This window comes from Ceratosolen solmsi, unplaced genomic scaffold (assembly GCF_000503995.2).
Source record: "Ceratosolen solmsi marchali unplaced genomic scaffold, CerSol_1.0 scaffold14, whole genome shotgun sequence".
In the NCBI taxonomy this organism is placed as follows: domain Eukaryota; kingdom Metazoa; phylum Arthropoda; class Insecta; order Hymenoptera; family Agaonidae; genus Ceratosolen; species Ceratosolen solmsi.
The window spans coordinates 8,668,872-8,687,214 of record NW_011948420.1 but is presented as its reverse complement, the minus strand read 5'-3'; the positions used below and the strand labels follow the sequence as shown (position 1 = coordinate 8,687,214).

Below are 18,343 nucleotides of genomic sequence, written 5' to 3'. Positions count from 1 at the left end.
GGAGCGGGTGTTAATACGGGACTCGGGACCGACTTGCCGTTCGCTAAAAATTCTGGCTCGAGCCGACAACGCCTTATATGTACAGTGCAACTCATCTCGAATCGGTTAAACATCCGTTCCAACTCGGGGCGAGACAATTTAACAATGAATTCGTTTAGCCGGTACGATCATCGTACCGAGCAGATACAAAACATAAACAATTGCATTAAAATCTGGGCCTGATCGGACCCTGCTTGAGGTTAAGTAAAATTTACTTAAATTTAAGTCTATCTAGTAGTGGTGAGCCGCTGGGTTTAGTAAGGGATTATACTAAACTCGCGCGAGCCGATTGCCCGGTGCAGACGTTGATCGGTGAGAGGTTGACGAGGATGCCCCGTTAAAGTAGGGGGGGCTGCTTGGATCGTTCGGCGGTACCGGGCTTGGTTCCGCTGCTCGCCGGGGCTCGGGATGCCGCGCCCTCTTCAGCGACGACGCGTGCTGGATGAATCCCGGCGCGCCGGGAGCTTCGCCGCGAGTTCCGCCGGCCGAGGCTTCACCGGGACATTGGCGGTGGCGATGGCGGTGGCGGTGACGATGGCGGAGGCGGAGGTGGAGGTGGAGGCGGAGGCGAAGGCGGAGGCGGCGACGAGCCGGCGGAAGACGCGCTGCTCAGCTCGCGCGCGCCCAGGACTTCAGCTCGAGGCAGAGGGCGTCTTGGGCGGCTGGAAAGGGCTCCACTTGAGGCACTCCGGATCGATTTCCTTGTAGACGGCGCCGCGCCGCTTCACCCTCTCCTTGTAGTCGTCGATCACGTCCTGCGATCATTGTCATTCGCTCCGGTCAGTTCTCTCTCTTTATTTAGCAACTTTTTAACACGCTCCTCCTCCCAAATCCCCAACCGCCAACTCCAATAACCCACATGTCACCCCCCCCCCCTCTGCTCTCTCTGCTCTCTCTGCTCTCTCTGCTCTCTCTCTCTCTCTCTCTATATATATATATATATACCGCTCGAAATGCTCACGAATGCTCCGAATTTCATTCGATTTATCACGTTGCGCTACTTTGATAACTTGCAAGCACTTTTGACGCGCACACTGCACCCCTTCCATTAACGTTTTCCGAATAATCGAGCAAAAAGCTACCGTCGATATTTCATAGGCTACTCTTTATTTACCCTTACCCGGCGGCGTGTCATTAGCTTTTACCGTAATGAATTTCGAATGTAATTTTAAATGTACGCGCGCGTGCATCCACGTGCATTCGAAATATCAAATCGAGTGCGTCCAAGTCGAAAAGTAATTGGAGACATTTTCAAGTATCCCCATCTCTACTCTCTACTCTCTACTCTCTACTCACTCACTACCCCCGCCGCCGCTCCGCCGCCCCGCCGCCCCGCCGCCCCGCCGCCCCGCCGCCCCGCCGCCCCAACCCGGCAATTAAGGGTTTCATTACAGGTGCGAATTCGGCGATATTATCGCGATTTCAAAATTATTATAAATTATAAATTCTTTGAGAATGCCTGACAATCTCAATTAACGCTGCGTCCCGCTCAAAAACATTAAAACTTATGTCTAGGCAGATTGAAAATTAATCGATAATATTCAATGTATCGCCGCGCGTCACCCCATTGAGTAATAATCCCCACGAATTTATAAAGCAAACATAAAATATTCAATGAAATATCGCGAACTAGGCGAGCGAGCGAATTTGAAGCTGTTTGGTCGATTAAATTAATTAAGCCAGATATATTAGTCAACTGCCAAACTAGCATTATGATATTATTGAAATACAATTTTCATTTGATGGGGATATTTTATATGGTTAGCTTACGAGGGATAATTAATGAGGGTGGAAAATTTGCAAAATGTATGTATTTTTATCGTGTGATTGAAGAGGGCGCGAAAGGACTGCCGTGTGGCATGCATTTCTGGCATCCAACAGAATGACGAATTTCATTGTTTGCAAGTATGCGCTCGCGATTAAAGCATTGGCTTAAGCATCTATTCGCGCCATTTTTAATCTGAGAAAGTTACGTAACGTTGCTTTTGCTTATATCGAGCGTCTAAATTTAAGAAAAAAGATAAAATCATTTCTACAGTCGTCGAATTGCTTTCAGCCCGAACATTCATTAGCACGATCCTTCTGGCCTTATTTAATTAGTAGGGAAAAAACAACAAAAAAAAAAAAAAAAAAAAAAAAAAAAAAAAAAAAAAAAAAAAAACAAAGACAACAAAAGACAACAAAAGAGAACAAAAAAAAAAGATAAAGAAAAAACCGCTTATTATGCTAATGCATTAAAGTAATATGCATATGGATGGTAAGAAATTTATAAACACACGTAATTGAGTACGTCCGTCGCGTAATTAATGTACGATTAATATGTTGAACAATTAATTGACAAATGCCAAACAGTAGATGATAAAATAAACGCGAATGTAGTATAATTCGATAAATGATCGATATTAATGATAATTTTATTTAATCAGATGTTTCGTTTCGATATTAGTTACCGCATTAACGGCATACTCCGGGCAGTAATTTTCGATAATGAAGTTAAATAAATGATGTAATATTAACGACGACTCGAATTAAAAACATTCCCCTCGAATAAATTTTAATTTAATACCAAGTTAATATGAAAAATTGATCAATTAGTTATTATTAAGAGGCCTTAAATTTTTTTTTCAATTAATAACGTAAATCTTACCACATTAAATACGTCCATAAGTGCCCGTCGTATATTGTTATTCTTGTTTTTAGGAGTTTAAATTATTATTGGCTGGCATGCAAATTACATTAAGATATATTTAATAGTAAGACAAATTAACAAGATTAATGACGAAAGGGAATACCTGTTTCTTAAGTATGATGTGCTTTCCCTTCCAATACTTCATCATTCCCAGGGCTTGTAGCGTACTCACTATATCCGATGAATCGATAGCCATTTCTTTGCTAATATCTAATAATATTGAAGATAATTAAACATAGTTTTATAATGAGCACGACAACAAAGAAAAGAAAATGAAAACCAAAAATACCGTCTAATGCAATCATCGCGTAGTTATTCCCGCTTAAAGTTTGGAAAACTAAAGCAAATGCCACATGTAATAACAACATGCTAATGTCTAACAAATTGGCATTGTACTATATTTTTTTATCTTTTCTTTTCTTTTCTTTTTGTTTTTTTTTAATAATATCAAGGCAAATAACGACGACGACGACGACCACGACGACGACGACGACGATAAAACGAAATAATAACAACAGCAACAGCGATAATAATGATAATTAATAAGGAATGACGATGATATTATAATAATAGTAATAGTAGTAATGATTAAGAGTATTAGGGACATCACGGATCTAGCGTATCGTATAGTTTGTAAATGCTTATTGTTGATGAAATAAAGTCGACGATATTAAGACGGGCGAAAGATAATTCTTGATTGAGTGAAATGATTGATTGACCATTTCGTAACATTCACCGAGATTTTCTCGTAAACTTAAGTCCCGCGATTATGGCTTATGCAACGCTGAATTTAGCTACGAAAAGCAATGGAAGGGCACGACGATATTCGACATAATCGACGGCGCGCGATAATGCACGCGCAAAAAAAGAAAAAAGAAGGAAAGCCGCGAGATTCGCGATATCGTGAATATTATTCGCAGCTCGTCGCCGAGAAATGGATAATAGAGTCGCTGAGGGAACGCAAGTTTGCGTTGATTCGACATACCCTTTACGGAAATCTCCTTGCCGCCAAAGTTGCAGAGATACTGCAGCAGCACATCCTTCCAGTAGCTGCGGTAGGAGATTAATCCGAGGTCCGAGAGGGGCTTTTCCGGTGAGCCTATTTTATTCTCGACCCTCGTAAGTAAGTAGCCTGTAAAAGAATATTGTAGGGGCTGATTATATCGGTAGGTAGAACATAAGAATTAGTTTTTATTTTAATATTAATTTTGATTGGGCCAGGAAAGTAAGATCTCTTCCCTCCCCTCGATAATGCAATTAGCAACAATTCGATGATGTATATTGATGGAGTAAGGTCCTTGGGGGAATAATTTACGAATAATTCACGAGGCGATGTGCAGTAAAGATGGGAGGATTTACGAGACTCCGTATTGGCCAGCCGATGGATCGTTATTTTTCCAATCGAATGACATCTTATTATTATTGCTGTGAATATAATATTGGCATCTCTATAAATAACATTATCATTAGGTTGCTTTAACGATTATTCGGATCGAGCATTTTCTTTGGCGTAATTAAAAATTATAGTAAAAGCTAATATCGTTATCGTCATTTATTTTATTGGGCTTTCACGATATCGTCGATTATTCGCATTAATCACTTATCGAATCGGAACTACAAAGAATTAAAGACTAATGGAGGTCAAGCATCCGGGGATGCTTGCTTTACATTTTTCTTTTCCTTTCTTTCGTTTTTTTTTTTTTTGTCCCTCTTCGTACGTATAATCGTCGCGATATAAAGGTGCGCCTAACAATTACTACGAAAATCATTATTACATCGGCTATCCTGTTCGTTCGTACTAAACTAACGACGCGCAAAACCAACTTAGTCGCTTATTGAGCAAATAAGTTGAAATTTTTTGTTTTATCGTCTTCCATGTGCGCGCGCTTCGCTTCGTTAATTAAAACTTGACGAAAGCAAAATAATAATAAGACAAAATGAGAAAGACTCGCTGACTCATTGGGGTTGAGTATTTATCAAAAATCATTGGCAGCGATAGTGGGAGCGACAAAATTTCAAGCTCACGCATGTCCTCGTAGTTTTTTCTCGACAAACGACACGGAAAAGACGCATTAATAAATAAATTAAGTTAATAATAATTCAATGATATTTTTAATTTGCCCGTCCGCCTTGACTCTTTCGAGTCACGTATTATTACGCACTCGGTGCTCGACCGATCGTCTAGGAAGAAATAATGACGATTTATACAAACGCATTGTTCTAGCAATTTCATAGGGACAATAATATAAGGATGAGAGCGCTCGGCAAATCAACTAGACGATCAAGGAATTTATCGATCCATATTGTTTAGCACCGTCGAGCTTACATCCTAACTTTGAGTCGAGAGGCTGCTTTTCCATTACAATTAAACGGTCCAGCAGCGCGAGAATGTCTCAGTTTCCACGCACCAGTACTCCGGCATCGGAGAATGACGTAATTTGCGACTGACAGGAGGCGAGGGACGAGCGCCTCGTCATCTACGAAAGACAGTCTTCTACGAGGTTATACGTGGGTTAAACATCTTGATGTGCACGGATTCGATCGAAACTCGGCCGACGTCGTCAACAGTTAAAGTTGAGCGTTCGAGAGAGAGAGAGAGAGAGAGAGAGAGAGAGAGAGAGAGAGAGTATTACCACCCGAGGCCAATTGGTACTTTCATACTCGACATTCGGCCTATGACGTCTCTCACAATATTGTCCATCTCTTTGTGCTCTCTCCTATTCTTATTCAGCTTCCCTATTTTGCCTTTATTACGACGAGATTCGACGGGGCGTGAAAGTCGCAAAACCGATTTTGCCATTGATTGGCCGTTGATTTGGGCAAAAAAAAAAAAAAAAAAAACACACACACACACACACACACACAAACAAATAAGAAAGGTAAAACTTCTTATCGACGTTATCGTTGAAAAAAAATCTTTAAGCTATTGATTCGGCAGGAAAAAACGGCAGAATCGAGCGCCGCAGGAGAGCATTATATCGTGAATAAAAGTGTTACGCATCTTTTTATCGAAACTTTTTCATTCGTCGAGTTGGCTACTTCACATTCAAATGGATTTTCCATTTCCATCTTGTGCAAATAACTCATAATTCATTCAATTGCAAGCCTCCGTGTTTGCAAGCTTTTAAAAAAACGGATGGAAATTGTCGGTTGACGAGCAAACATTTCCTAATTTATCGTTTATCTATTTCTCCTCTTATAACTTTGTCGATACGAGAAAGCAGATAAAAAAAAAAAATTTCTACCTGAGCTTTATTTTTAGATTCTAGTTAAGCTTCGAAGGAAAGAACAAATTAACGGATTGTGCAACTTTCTATATGTAAGATTTGGAAATTTATTTCTCAAGTATAAAAGAATTTTTTCTTTTTTTTTTTTACAATTGAGTGTATGAACCAATTTTCTTGGAATTCTTGGGACATAAATGAATGAGAGATGAGTTATTATTCCAACTGCCCGATATGTTATTTTGTTAATTTTCCTCTCGGAATATCTACATTTTGCGATAGACGATAACATTGTCGCACATTTTTGTTGCAATTTCTGTAATGTCTTGCTCATTTCGTAAATTGTTGATTTTTCCCGCGACTATTATTAACGCCAACGCGCACGCGATAATATTATTTAGGCACTTGGAATTGATTTACTTTCGCGTATCATTCAATGATAAATTAAGTGCCGAATATTTAAATGTCCTTGCTACATATTTTTTTTTTTTACTGTTTCCTGTTTAATATTTTTTTTTTTTTTTTTTTTTTTTTTTTTTTTTTATAAATAAAAACGAATTTACGAAATTTCAGTCATTTTGGTCAATGTATTTCATAATCTCAAACAAAGTTCCAATGTTTAAAAAAAAAAACAAAACAAGATAGAAAAAAGAATTGCATGTTTATGGAAATATGGAGGTTTGAAAAGTGAGTTTGGTCGTACAGGATCGATCGATCGATCGATCGATCTGTTAATTTTTTTTATCGATATTTCGATATCTATGATAGATTATTTTCAGTTGCATTTGTATGCAAATGTTTATTTTATTTTTTTTTTTTTTACGATATATAAAATTTGATGCCATTCCGCGTCATAGGCGATATCTTGTAAAGCGTTTAACGTGACGTCTCTATTTTATATTTTATCGTCCGAGACTTGAATTTAATAACTGAAATGTCAACTCTAACGTGTGAGGTGAGATGGTCACAATATTGCAACTGGAACCGCTGCTGCATTTTTGTCATTATTAATGTTCACTTAAAAAGAAACTTTTAATTAATAATTTTAAATCATCATAGCTTTTAAAATCGGTCTTTTAAAAACAATAATCAAGTTTCAACTTAAGTCTGGATAAGAATATAACAAGACAGCGGCGTCGTGCACTGCGATTTTATAAAGAAAACTGTTGGCGAGGCAATATTATTTCAGAATTTAATTTATATTTTAATATTGTCAACTAAGTTAAAGGAGCGCGTTAGTGGTGGCAGCGGAGTTGAAGGATTTTTTTAATTTCGCGTCACCTGCATTTATTGTCGATTACTGTCTGAGCACATATAATTCATAGCTTAGAGGGGCACATCGTGGATGTGATAAATTTATTGTCGAAATCGCTAAATGAAAGTATATTAAAAGCGTCAAAAAGTTTTGAGAAACAAAATTGTATAAAGCGAATGAGAATCGTCGAGTTGGTTGAAACATTGACTTGTTTGCCGAGGGACGACTACATTTTAGAAATGTGATTAATTCATCGGCGTGCCTCTTTCTCTTTTTATTTTTTTTTTTTATTTTTTTTATTTTTTATTTTTATTTTTTTTTTTTTTAGCGATAACAAAAACTTGAGTCGCCAAATGATGCAAATAATCCAAATAATGCATCAGGCAACATTACGAAGGCCACAAATTGCAATATAATTCGTGACAGTGTGTGCGCGCGTGTGTACAAATATCGTAAACAACATTCGAGAATTACGAATTGACAAATTTTTAACTTTCAAATGCATCTCAAAGTGCATCCGCGTAAGCGTTTGTTAGGCGACGAGGTGATCGGGCATTATGCGCGACAAATTTCACGTCGATGACTACTTCGAACGACATTCCATCGGGCGTTAATGTATCGCATAATGCGAGCTCGCTCGAGAGCCAGTGAATGCTTGAGTCGCGAGGGGATTGCGTTTGAAAGCAGGAGGAGGGATAAATTTGAGAGGGGTAGCGAGAGGGTACGGTGACGTCCTTCCGAATCTCGTAATTAGTATCCAGAGGCCAAGTGCCGGTGATGCGAGCGTACTTTTGTTTTATTAGGGATCGAGGGGGTGGCGACAAATCAGCGGGTGAGGAAGCCTAACGAGCCCGAGGAATCATATCGCGAGGTCACACGGCTCGTCGTCGAGGGATTTTTCATCGATAAGGAGCCGAAAAGCGACGCGCATCCTACTCGGTAATAATTGGTCCCTGATACTCGGTCAAGAGCCGCCATCGCTCTTGGCCCGTAGCCCTGGCTGCGTGCGCACGCCTCTCCTCTCGCCGCCCCCGACGCGACGTGGAGGTTTGGACTGCCGAGACACGGCGGGGTAGAGAGCAGCAACCCCTGACCGATCCAGGCTCGACGCCACTGCCAGCCAGTCGCTCCGAGGGTTCAACGAACCCTCTCCGACGTCCCCGCTCCGATGAGCAGCGCGTCCCCCGGTACTGGCGCAGACTGCGCGCCTCCCCCTCGCCGCCAATCCCGCCGTCGATCCCCGCCGGCCCCGGCGCCCTGTTCGTCCTCCCTATCCTCCCCGGCGTTCGGGCGGCCAAATTAAACGATCCGAAAAAATCGATGACTATTAAACGAATGCGGATGCTGCCGGCGACGACGCAGCTACCGAATTTACCGAACTTCTCCCCCTTTCTACCGGTGGCGGATATTCGCGTTTCTGCCCGATCGAAGGGAAATCGGGACACCGAAGGCAATGGCACCTATCACGCGTTCCGGTAAAGCGGATTTATTTCAAGACATCCTGTCGCCCCGTTTATCGGGTGCAAGCCATCAGCGAGAGAACGCAGCATTGTTTCCTTTTTGATTTTTTCTTTTTTTTTTTACACGTTTTTTTCCGCCTCCTTTCCTTTTTAAACGTTTCGTTTTTCCAAGACAGAACGGCAATGTGGACGATTTCAAATAAATACCGAGAGAGAGAGAGAGAGAGAGAGAGAGAGAGAGTGAGAGAGTGAGAGGGGGGGGGATTGAAAATTACCCGGCTGATATTGATGATGAGACTTATTGGCTTTGGTTATTCTAAAATGAGGATAATGAGGTTCGAGGTGATTACTTATTTCAATAATGGCTCTTGTGATAATTCAATAAAAGCTTTATCGTCGCGCAAATCGAATGTTGATAATGAACTTTTGTGCCACCCCGAAAGTGACGTAATATGAAAACTTTGGCCGCGAATTTTATTAAAATTTCACCTATTAATAAATAAATCGTATCGATTTTATCGCTAAGCGCGGTCAATTTCACAATGTTAAACGAGTGAAGCCTATGCCGAGCTCATTAAAATTTCAAAGAATTACGCTCAAATTATTGCCATTCAATTTTACATTCGAGTAATTTTATTAATTCGGTTATAATTTAAATATCATCGGCATCGCTTTCAGAAATGTTCTTCGTGTCAATGTCGATAATACAATTTAATGTAACACAAAGTATGTATCCGTAAGTATGTAATTGACCTTTAAATCGCCCGAAAGAGAAATCATTACGAGTTTGTTACATCGATGACGTGGAAGCGCATCATTTTCTTGGAAAAAAAAAAATCTTTGAAATATAGTATTCACAATGATTTTTTTTTTAATTTTTTTTTTTTTTTTTTTTTTTTTTATAAACCCGCAACACATACGACGTGCCTTGTACGTTCAATTAATTTCCATAAGTTCGACCAACCAACCATCTAATAATATTCTGGATGCGTCTTTTTATTTTTCATTTTTCCAATTACTCGTTCAGTGCATCTTACGTGCATTCGTACATTATAATAATTAGGTTTGGCTAAGCTGCACCCCCTGTACGCACCCTCACGTGTATTTTCGAACGTACATAATCAACAATAGTTTGTACAGTCGAACGATTATGTGTCGACTTGTAATGACAAATCTCTTCATAAACCGCGATAAATTGTAAAAACAAACGGTAATCAGAAAAATTGCTCGAAATCTGGAGATTAATAGGTCTTTCCAATGACATACTCGATCGTCTGTAGAGCGTTAATAATCCTTCAAGACCACATTCAATGATTTCATTACAAAAACGTCAACTATTAATTCGGACTACTAATGCCCACCAATTAAAACCATATTTTTAATGCAACTCTAATTAACTGAGCAAGCCTCCATGATCAAAATATCACAAGCTTTGGGATTCACAATGAAGGTACTAACTAATCCGTCAATGTCAACCAAATTCTTACAATACCCCGTATGGCGTAAAAGCGCAATAATCCACTGTCGTGGAAAGTTTCGTATTTGCGAATTCGATCGAGCCGTAGTATTATAATTCTCGTCGCTTAAACTTTAATTTGATTCGGAGAAAGAGACGTTGGATGCGAAACATCCGTTCCCACCACTCGACTTCTCCGACACTTGGCTGGCTTCCGCAAAATACTAAGAAAACCCACCCATTCGTAAGGAAGTATCGAGCCTTTGAAAAATAAGTTATCAGACAATCGGCGAGGATGTTGTTGGTGTCGGCTGTGCTCATCCAGCGACATCAATTCCCCTTGAAAATCGCTGGAAAGTCGAGAGGCGAAGTTTAGGTTTCGGCATTCGGCTGACTCACTTTCCCAATAGGCTGGATTTTGCACGTGATGAGGTGTTAAGCAGAGGTGGCCCCGCGGCCGTACCACCACCTAGCCTCACACGACTTTTCATCCTTGCTTTTTTAAACTCTACCGTGGCTTTCGTAAGCTCAGCATCGGTCGCGACCGTCCCTACCATCCACCCAGATACGCGTCCTTCCATCACGCTTCGTCCCCGGCTTCCGGCTTCGTCACCTTCATCCCCGCGTCGCGTAAGAATTTTAGCGAACTCGCTGGTCATTGGTCTCGCACGATCCTTACATTTTCATTTGTCGCCGTATACTTTCGCTTATCGGCTCTGGGCGATAATCAGCATCGCGTTAAAGGAGTCGCCTATGTGGGCAAATGAGCCGAAAGTAAGCCACGAGGTTACTAATGGTTTACTTAAATATCTTGAAGCTCCTCGCGATATGGGCATATCGTATGCATTTATTAATAGGAATTCTTTTCCGTCATTCATTACGTTGGAATATTTGAAAATTTCGCTCGATATCGGATCTCATTCTCGCCTCTTATATACATCTCTCGAATTATTATTATGAAAGCAAATTGTCATATGATGCATTTTTTTTTTTTTTTTTTTTCCCATTATTTGAGCAATTCTAATTGACACGGGAAATGTGGAATATTGAGCTAAACGTAATTTTTCGTTCTAACGGTCTCGATTTTGTTTATTGTGTTTGTGTGTTTGTGTGTGTGTTTGTGTGTGTGTTTGTGTGTGTGTTTTCTATCGGAAGTATGTGGCTTAAGTATATATTAGCCAATGGAAAAATGTGATACTTTTCAAGTTCACGGAACCACGCGTTTACGGGTAGGAAGGAGACGAACTCGTGGTGTCCTAAGCCTTTTGTCACTTTGTGTTTTCCATTGTTCGAGTGAATTTTATCGATTTGACAATTTTAATAGCGCGAGCATTGCTCACCTAGTGAAATTAACGACGATAAACGATATCCAAGAGTTGAAGGAAAAGGAGATAGAATAAATCGGGGAGATTTTTGTATACCGAATAGTTGGCTGCTGGTTTGCGAATGTTTGTCTCGGCCGCGATCGGCGTCATTGTACAGCAGAGCGAGCAAGCGCATAAGACTTCGGCTATCATAATACAAGTAAATAACGTCGAGTAACTGGAGTATATTAAGCTCAAGAAATCACGTGTCATAGCGCGGAGATGAAAAAGCAGCGAACGCCCGAGGCGCTCCGACACACACGCCGCCTCCTCGGCTCTCTATCGTAACTGGATAAAGCACATGAATATTCCTCGATAATCCATTATATCGACATTAATTGGTAAATATAAGTAATAATGGTGATTAAAAATGTCTCGGTTGGGTGATTGGTGTTTTGGTATTTCTTCGTGGGGTGGGGGCTAGGATCATCCGAGGAAGTTGAGAGCCAAGAAGCAGCGGCATCAATGGCATTAAGAGAATGGAGTTTCCATATATCGCACTATCCCAGCGACGCGTACGACTCAAAATACTTAATAATTCACGTGCACATGGCTGGGTAGAATACGCGTACGGTGCAGTACTCAACGGTAGTACGCGGCGAGTACGTGCGCCGGTATGATCGCAGCCTCGTCTCATCCCACGGATAGCAATGTGCTCGGCAGCTCCACACATTGCCGTAGGGACGGAGAGCGGGAGATAGAAGCAGACGCTCGAATATATATGTTTGTACAGTGGTATATAGGTAGACAATTTAAGGGAAAGGGAAGCGATCTCACGAGCAGAGAACGTAGAAGGCCGAAAGAGAGACGGAAGGAGAGGCTGACGTTGGTGCCCCTGCCAACCCTCGGAGCGTCGGCAGCGAGAGGTCACGAGAGGTCATGCAATTGCTATCCCAACGTTTTATTTCTCCCTCTCCCCTTTGCCGCACCCGCCCCTCTTTCTCATTTTTAGCGGCAGGAGCGGCAGGAGCAGCAGGAACAACGGCAACAATACCAGCAGCGGTGGCGATAACTATGGCGGAAATGGCAAAACCGGCAACAATAACGGCAACATTATCAACACCGTAAGCAACAACGGCAACAGCATCACCATCACCACAAATATCGACAATAGTCATAGTAGTAGTGGTAATAGTAGTAGTAGCAGTAGTAGTAGTAGTAGTAGTAGTAGTAGTAGTGATATAGTAGTAGTTGTAGTAGTAGTAGTAGTAGTAGTAGTAGTAGTAGTAGTAGTAGTAGTAGTAGTAGTAGTAGTAGTAGTAGTAGTAGTAGTAGTAGTAGTAGTAGTAGTAGTAGTAGTAGTAGTAGTAGTAGTAGTAGTAGTAGTAGTAGTAGTAGTAGTAGTAGTAGTAGTAGTAGTAGTAGTAGTAGTAGTAGTAGTAGTAGTAGTAGTAGTAGTAGTAGTAGTAGTAGTAGTAGTAGTAGTAGTAGTAGTAGTAGTAGTAGTAGTAGTAGTAGTAGTAGTAGTAGTAGTAGTAGTAGTAGTAGTAGTAGTAGTAGTAGTAGTAGTAGTAGTAGTAGTAGTAGTAGTAGTAGTAGTAGTAGTAGTAGTAGTAGTAGTAGTAGTAGTAGTAGTAGTAGTAGTAGTAGTAGTAGTAGTAGTAGTAGTAGTAGTAGTAGTAGTAGTAGTAGTAGTAGTAGTAGTAGTAGTAGTAGTAGTAGTAGTAGTAGTAGTAGTAGTAGTAGTAGTAGTAGTAGTAGTAGTAGTAGTAGTTGTAGTAGCAGCAGTAGTAGCAGTAGTAGCAGTAGTAGTAATAGTAGTAACAGAAGCGGTAGCGGCGGTCGCAGCGGCAATGCATTGGGGGCGTCGGCGGTAGCTGGGGGCCGATCGATGTGGCGAGACACCGGGCGTCGCACTTTCCACTAACTACTCCACTCGCTCCGGCCGTGCTCGGCTTACGCAGCTCCACTCACCCTCGCCCGCGCATATCCCCGTGTGCGTTAGTCTGTGAGCGCCAGAGAGTGGTCCTGTGTGCGCGGCTCCCGCCCTCGTCCCCCTATTCCCCATCGCCCCATCCTCACCCCTAAGCGGCCCTCGTCGTCATCTCGGGGTATTGGTACACACAAGCTCCCGTCGCATCTCCACAACCGATAGACGAATCTGTGCATGTGGGTGAGCACACTACTACATTGAGATCCTATCTGGCGCTCTGCCGGTTTTCCAGACTGGAAGAAAGTCCTTACTCTCCACAGCCGAAGAAAAAGTCTCTTCCCCCGTCTTCCACCGCCGAGCCTTGCCGTTTCTTTCTTTACACAAGCCCAACATTAGATTAGGCGGCGGCGTAAGAAGGAAAAAGAGTTAGATACATCGAAGTGGATAAGAATTTGAGAAAAAACGGAGAAAAATCAAGGATTGCTTGGGTTGCGCGTATTGGAATAGAGCTAAAAAAAAAAAATGGAGATGCCGGTCGGGCATATGCGGAGTCCTGTTACATGCGTGGGCGTTTGCGGAGAGCTGATAAAAGCGAACGGAGGCACTTATTATTGACGGATAGAGATGATGGATGCGCGGAATAATTCGGAGGAGGGAAGAAGAAAAATAAAGCAAGAATGAGGATAAAGCAAATGAAACGTTGGAGGACCTCGGTAGGGGAGAATTTGAATAAAGCTGCAGCGTCGGCGTTGGCGGTGGTAGCAGCGGCGGCGGCGGCGGCGGCGGCGGCGGCAACCTACCATTACTATGCGCCAGCAGCGCTACTACTACGGCAGTCCGTTAATACTCGGCTCGTTACTACTGGCAGCTTCTCGCCGCCTACGCTCGCCCTTCCTCCCTCTCGCGTACTCTACCTCCTCACACACTCTCTCTCTCTCTCTCTCTCTCTCTCTGTCTCTCTCTCACGTACGCGAGTGCCTACCCCAACCTTCGCCTGCTCCCCGGCATCAATGAAAATGACGTCATCGCCGAGCGGGCAAAAAGCGTACGTTTTAATTATCCGTGGGCGAAGCTGAGTAGGGGTAGCGGCCTATTTCGCGCCCTTTGACACATCAGCCTTTGGCACGGGATACTGCTCCCGTTGCCGCTTATCCCGTGAAACTTTGTCGACACTTGCGGTAATAGTGGCGTCGGCGACTCTCTTTGGCTCCGAGTTCCGTTATTCTTTGTATAAACGGCGGCTTCGGATGAAAGGGCGCGACGACATCGTGCAGCCCCGCGACCAGGAGTCGCTAGTGGCTCAGCGGGGCCCACGAGTAGTGTGCCACTCGAGGGTGCCACCAGACGTTATTTACTTTTACCCTGAGATTCGACAGCACCTCGCCTTTTTAACCCACATACGCTTTTCAATGCCATTATTCGAGCTCATCGACTCACTGCACTTTAACTCTGCCGTCGAGTGTACTCTGAAGGAAAAAAGAAAGAAGAGAACTCCGCGCTACTTTGCCCTACGAGCGGCCCACAAAAGAAAACTGATACTCGCAATTTTTGCCGAGGCTGGGCTTTTGAGGTCAGCATTGGCCAAACCCATTATGGATTCGTCGCCGAACTTTTAGCCGCCTTTGAGCTCCTCTCCATATCCTAGCGAATTTCATTATTTTCCCATTCGTCCTACTCCTCGTCCATCCAATTCGTTATTATATCGCTCGTATAATTATTCGCTTATCGATTTCAATGCGATGTGATAAAAACGTTGCGATAAAAAAGATTATAAAGAAATTTAAGCAATATTTGGAGATTCCACGTAAAGCGCTTCCAACATCTAAATGAGATTCGTTTTCATTTTTTTTTTCTTCTTCTTTGTCTTTCATTTTACGATTTCTCTAATTGCCAGGCTCATTGTTGCACTCTTCGATATCGCAAACACTCGCCAGTATTATAATCGAAAAGAAAATTCGAAATTGACGGATGACAAAATAAACAAAATAAATCAACGTATTCTTTCGTCTCGCTAGCTTCGACGAGAAGTTGAGTAAACTTGACGAAGATCATCAGCCTGATAATGTGCGTGATTAATGATGTCAGTCGACTTCACAAGTGCAACAATTGCTCGAAACATCACGAGGAGCATTATATGTGCACCAACTAAATACATTAAATAAATAATCAAGCGTTCCGTGCCATGACGATGTGTATTTATCTAAACTTCAAAATACTCTCGAAATCGATTTATATTCGATATAGGAAATTCCTTTAACCTGCATTATTACATTATAAGTTAATGTTTAATGTAGTCTTAATGGTAATTACATATTGCCAAATAAAATTTCATCATGTCAAATCTCATCACGTCCCTAACATAATAATAGGCGAATTATTTTCCTTTTAAATACGAGACGTTAAATAATCGACGTAACGGATTAATGACATTAAGCGCAAAAAAAAAAAAAAAAAACAAAAGCGTAAATAAAATAAATAATAAAAGGACAAATATATGCGATAATATTATTATGTGTTTATGTGTCGACTGATGCAGTGGGAATTTTTTTAAATATTACGTTAAATTCAATTACGTCGAACGATCATGAATAATGAAATAATACGCGAGCAAAAAGGCAATTATTGCTTTTGAATAAAAAAACTTTCTTTACGGTCAATAATTTTTTTTTATAATTCTTATAATAATAATAATAATAATAATAATAATATAATGTAAGGTCATCATTACTACATTTAGCGGAGAAGAATTTTATTGACATTTATAATTAATGATGCTTGTCTAGTAAAGTAGTTGAATTAAAGCTTTTATTTACATATTTATAAAGCAATCCTATTTCCAGTTTATATTATCAACAATTGTAAATTTTTTAATGGATAAATAATTTATCGCAACAAGTGGTATTACGATAAATCATACAATTTCTGTTGCAAGTCCAAAGAAAACATGAAATTAATGGAATACAAAGACGCAGTAAAAACATATTACGCTGACATTTTTCTTTATTTATTTTTTTTTTTTTTTGTTTTTTTTTTTTTTTTTTTTTTTTTTTTTTTTTTTTTTTTTTGTTTGCTTGTTTTGTAGTCTTTTTCGTTTTTATACAAAGTGTATAATTTCACTTGAGAAAAGGAGGAAATTAATTTTTCACGGAAGCGTAATTTTTGCAGTAATTGTTACAGCAACAAATTCCAAATTCCAAATTCCAAATTCACAAATATGTTACGATAAAATGTTCGCGGAGCCCCAAACGTTCATTATCATCCCATTCGATTCTAACGTTAATTGAGCCTCGGATCACCGGGCATATATAGCAATGCGCATTGTCATAGGTAATACGAAATTATTATTATTATCGTAGACGTGTTAGAGTTTAAAAGTCCAAACGGCCAGAGAATAAGAGAAATCAGGCTCGTACGCTCGTGAATTGAAATATGTTCAGCGTTAGAAATACATCGTCTCAGTGCAAATAAAAACTCCTTCGATACTCGTTGTTAATGAATGGCTTATTATAAATCGTATTCCCCTTTGGTTTATGAATCCATTGGATTTACAACATAATAAATAGCACTGCACTCCTAAGCGCCCAAAATTACGGCGATAGCTGGATTGGAAAATCGAAATGCCGAAATGGCAAAGTTCTAGTGATCAATCGTCGGCCAATAATCTTCAAAACTATTACTTTAGCCGTTATTATTGTTTCGGACAATTGCCCATTGCATTTACCTACTGCTCCTGAGCAAAATAATACGCTTCTCGCGAGCGATGCGTTCGAAATAAATTATCCCATGCATGGCTTTAGTATCCAGTTAAAAATTAATACTTTAAGTACTCACTGAAGTCAATGAGCAGTCGACCGTAACCTTGGCGCTGATAGGGCGGTAGGGTAAGTATACACGAAACGTTGTAGTTGTTATTGGAACTTTTTTCCTGGAACAGATGGAGAAAAAAAAAAGAAATGTTTATTTTGAGCGGAGGCATATGACATTTGGGATGAGTTTATTATCGAAGCTTTCATGCGGCGCTCGTAGTCGTCGCGAACGTTAAATAAATGCCTGCAATACATATCTAATCGGTGTGCTTTGCAATAGTTTATAATCAATGTTGAAATATTAATTGCTTTGGGCGTTCAAGTACACTCATTCATAAAAAGTATGGATACGGGGATATAAGTTTGCCCGAAGGGAGGATAAAGTTTACGATCATTTAGGCATTCATTCCGTTCATATCGACTGATTGCTAATGTTAAATAACGCCAATATATATTTACAATTTTTCAACAGCAATGATTAAAAGTCAATGACGATGGGCAAATTTTATGTAACATGCGTTGATGTGTATTGAAATGATAGTAATGCATGCGTTAAAATTATCTATTAAAATAGAAAACAAAACGAAACAACAGTAATGAAAATGGGGGCACAAATGGAATAAAAAAAAAAAAAAAAAAAAAAAAAAAAAAAAAAAAAGTAAGAGAAAAAAAGTGGTAAATTTACGACTATAAATAGTAAAGTCGTATCGATCTAATACAAATTTAAAACCATAAATATTCAATTTGTCAATATAGAGCAGCCCGAGTCGTATAATACGAACAGAACAGATAAAAACAGATCAATTCGTAAAAAAAATTTTCAAAGTCTTACAAGAATTACTTTCCATAATTACGCGATTTAAAATTATAATTCTTGCCTTACTTCGAAGTAATTCTGAAATAACACAATTGCAAGTTAATTATATCGTGTAAAAAAGGAAAGAAAAAATAAATTGATGACTCGTCTGCCTCGATCTTTATCAACAAGGTAACAATTTTCAGATTCGCTTCTTCAAGACCGAATCTCCTTCTCTCTTTCTCACCCGCCTCTTCGCTACCGTCTCCTTTTATTCTTTTAAGAAAAGGTTGCTATTCGCAGCACACCCGGTATTTCCGGCGACGCATCAAGAAGAGAGAGAGAGAGAGAGAGAGAGAGAGAGAGAGAGAGAGAGAGAGA

The 18,343-nt window shown here is 40.4% G+C and overlaps 1 protein-coding gene across 1 annotated transcript in view; it reads right to left on the bottom strand.

Moving 5' to 3' along the window:
- Positions 1-605: 605 nt before the first annotated feature.
- chm (lysine acetyltransferase chameau) overlaps positions 606-18,343 on the bottom strand; it is a 62,463-nt gene continuing 44,725 nt past the window's right edge. Inside the window, exons 10-13 of the mRNA XM_011498140.1 lie at positions 17,192-17,285; positions 3,714-3,860; positions 2,832-2,938; positions 606-794 (exon numbers count right to left, since the gene is read on the bottom strand). Coding sequence (XP_011496442.1) covers positions 672-794; positions 2,832-2,938; positions 3,714-3,860; positions 17,192-17,285 — 471 coding nt within the window. The 3' untranslated portion in view covers positions 606-671. The remainder of the gene's footprint in view (positions 795-2,831; positions 2,939-3,713; positions 3,861-17,191; positions 17,286-18,343) is intronic.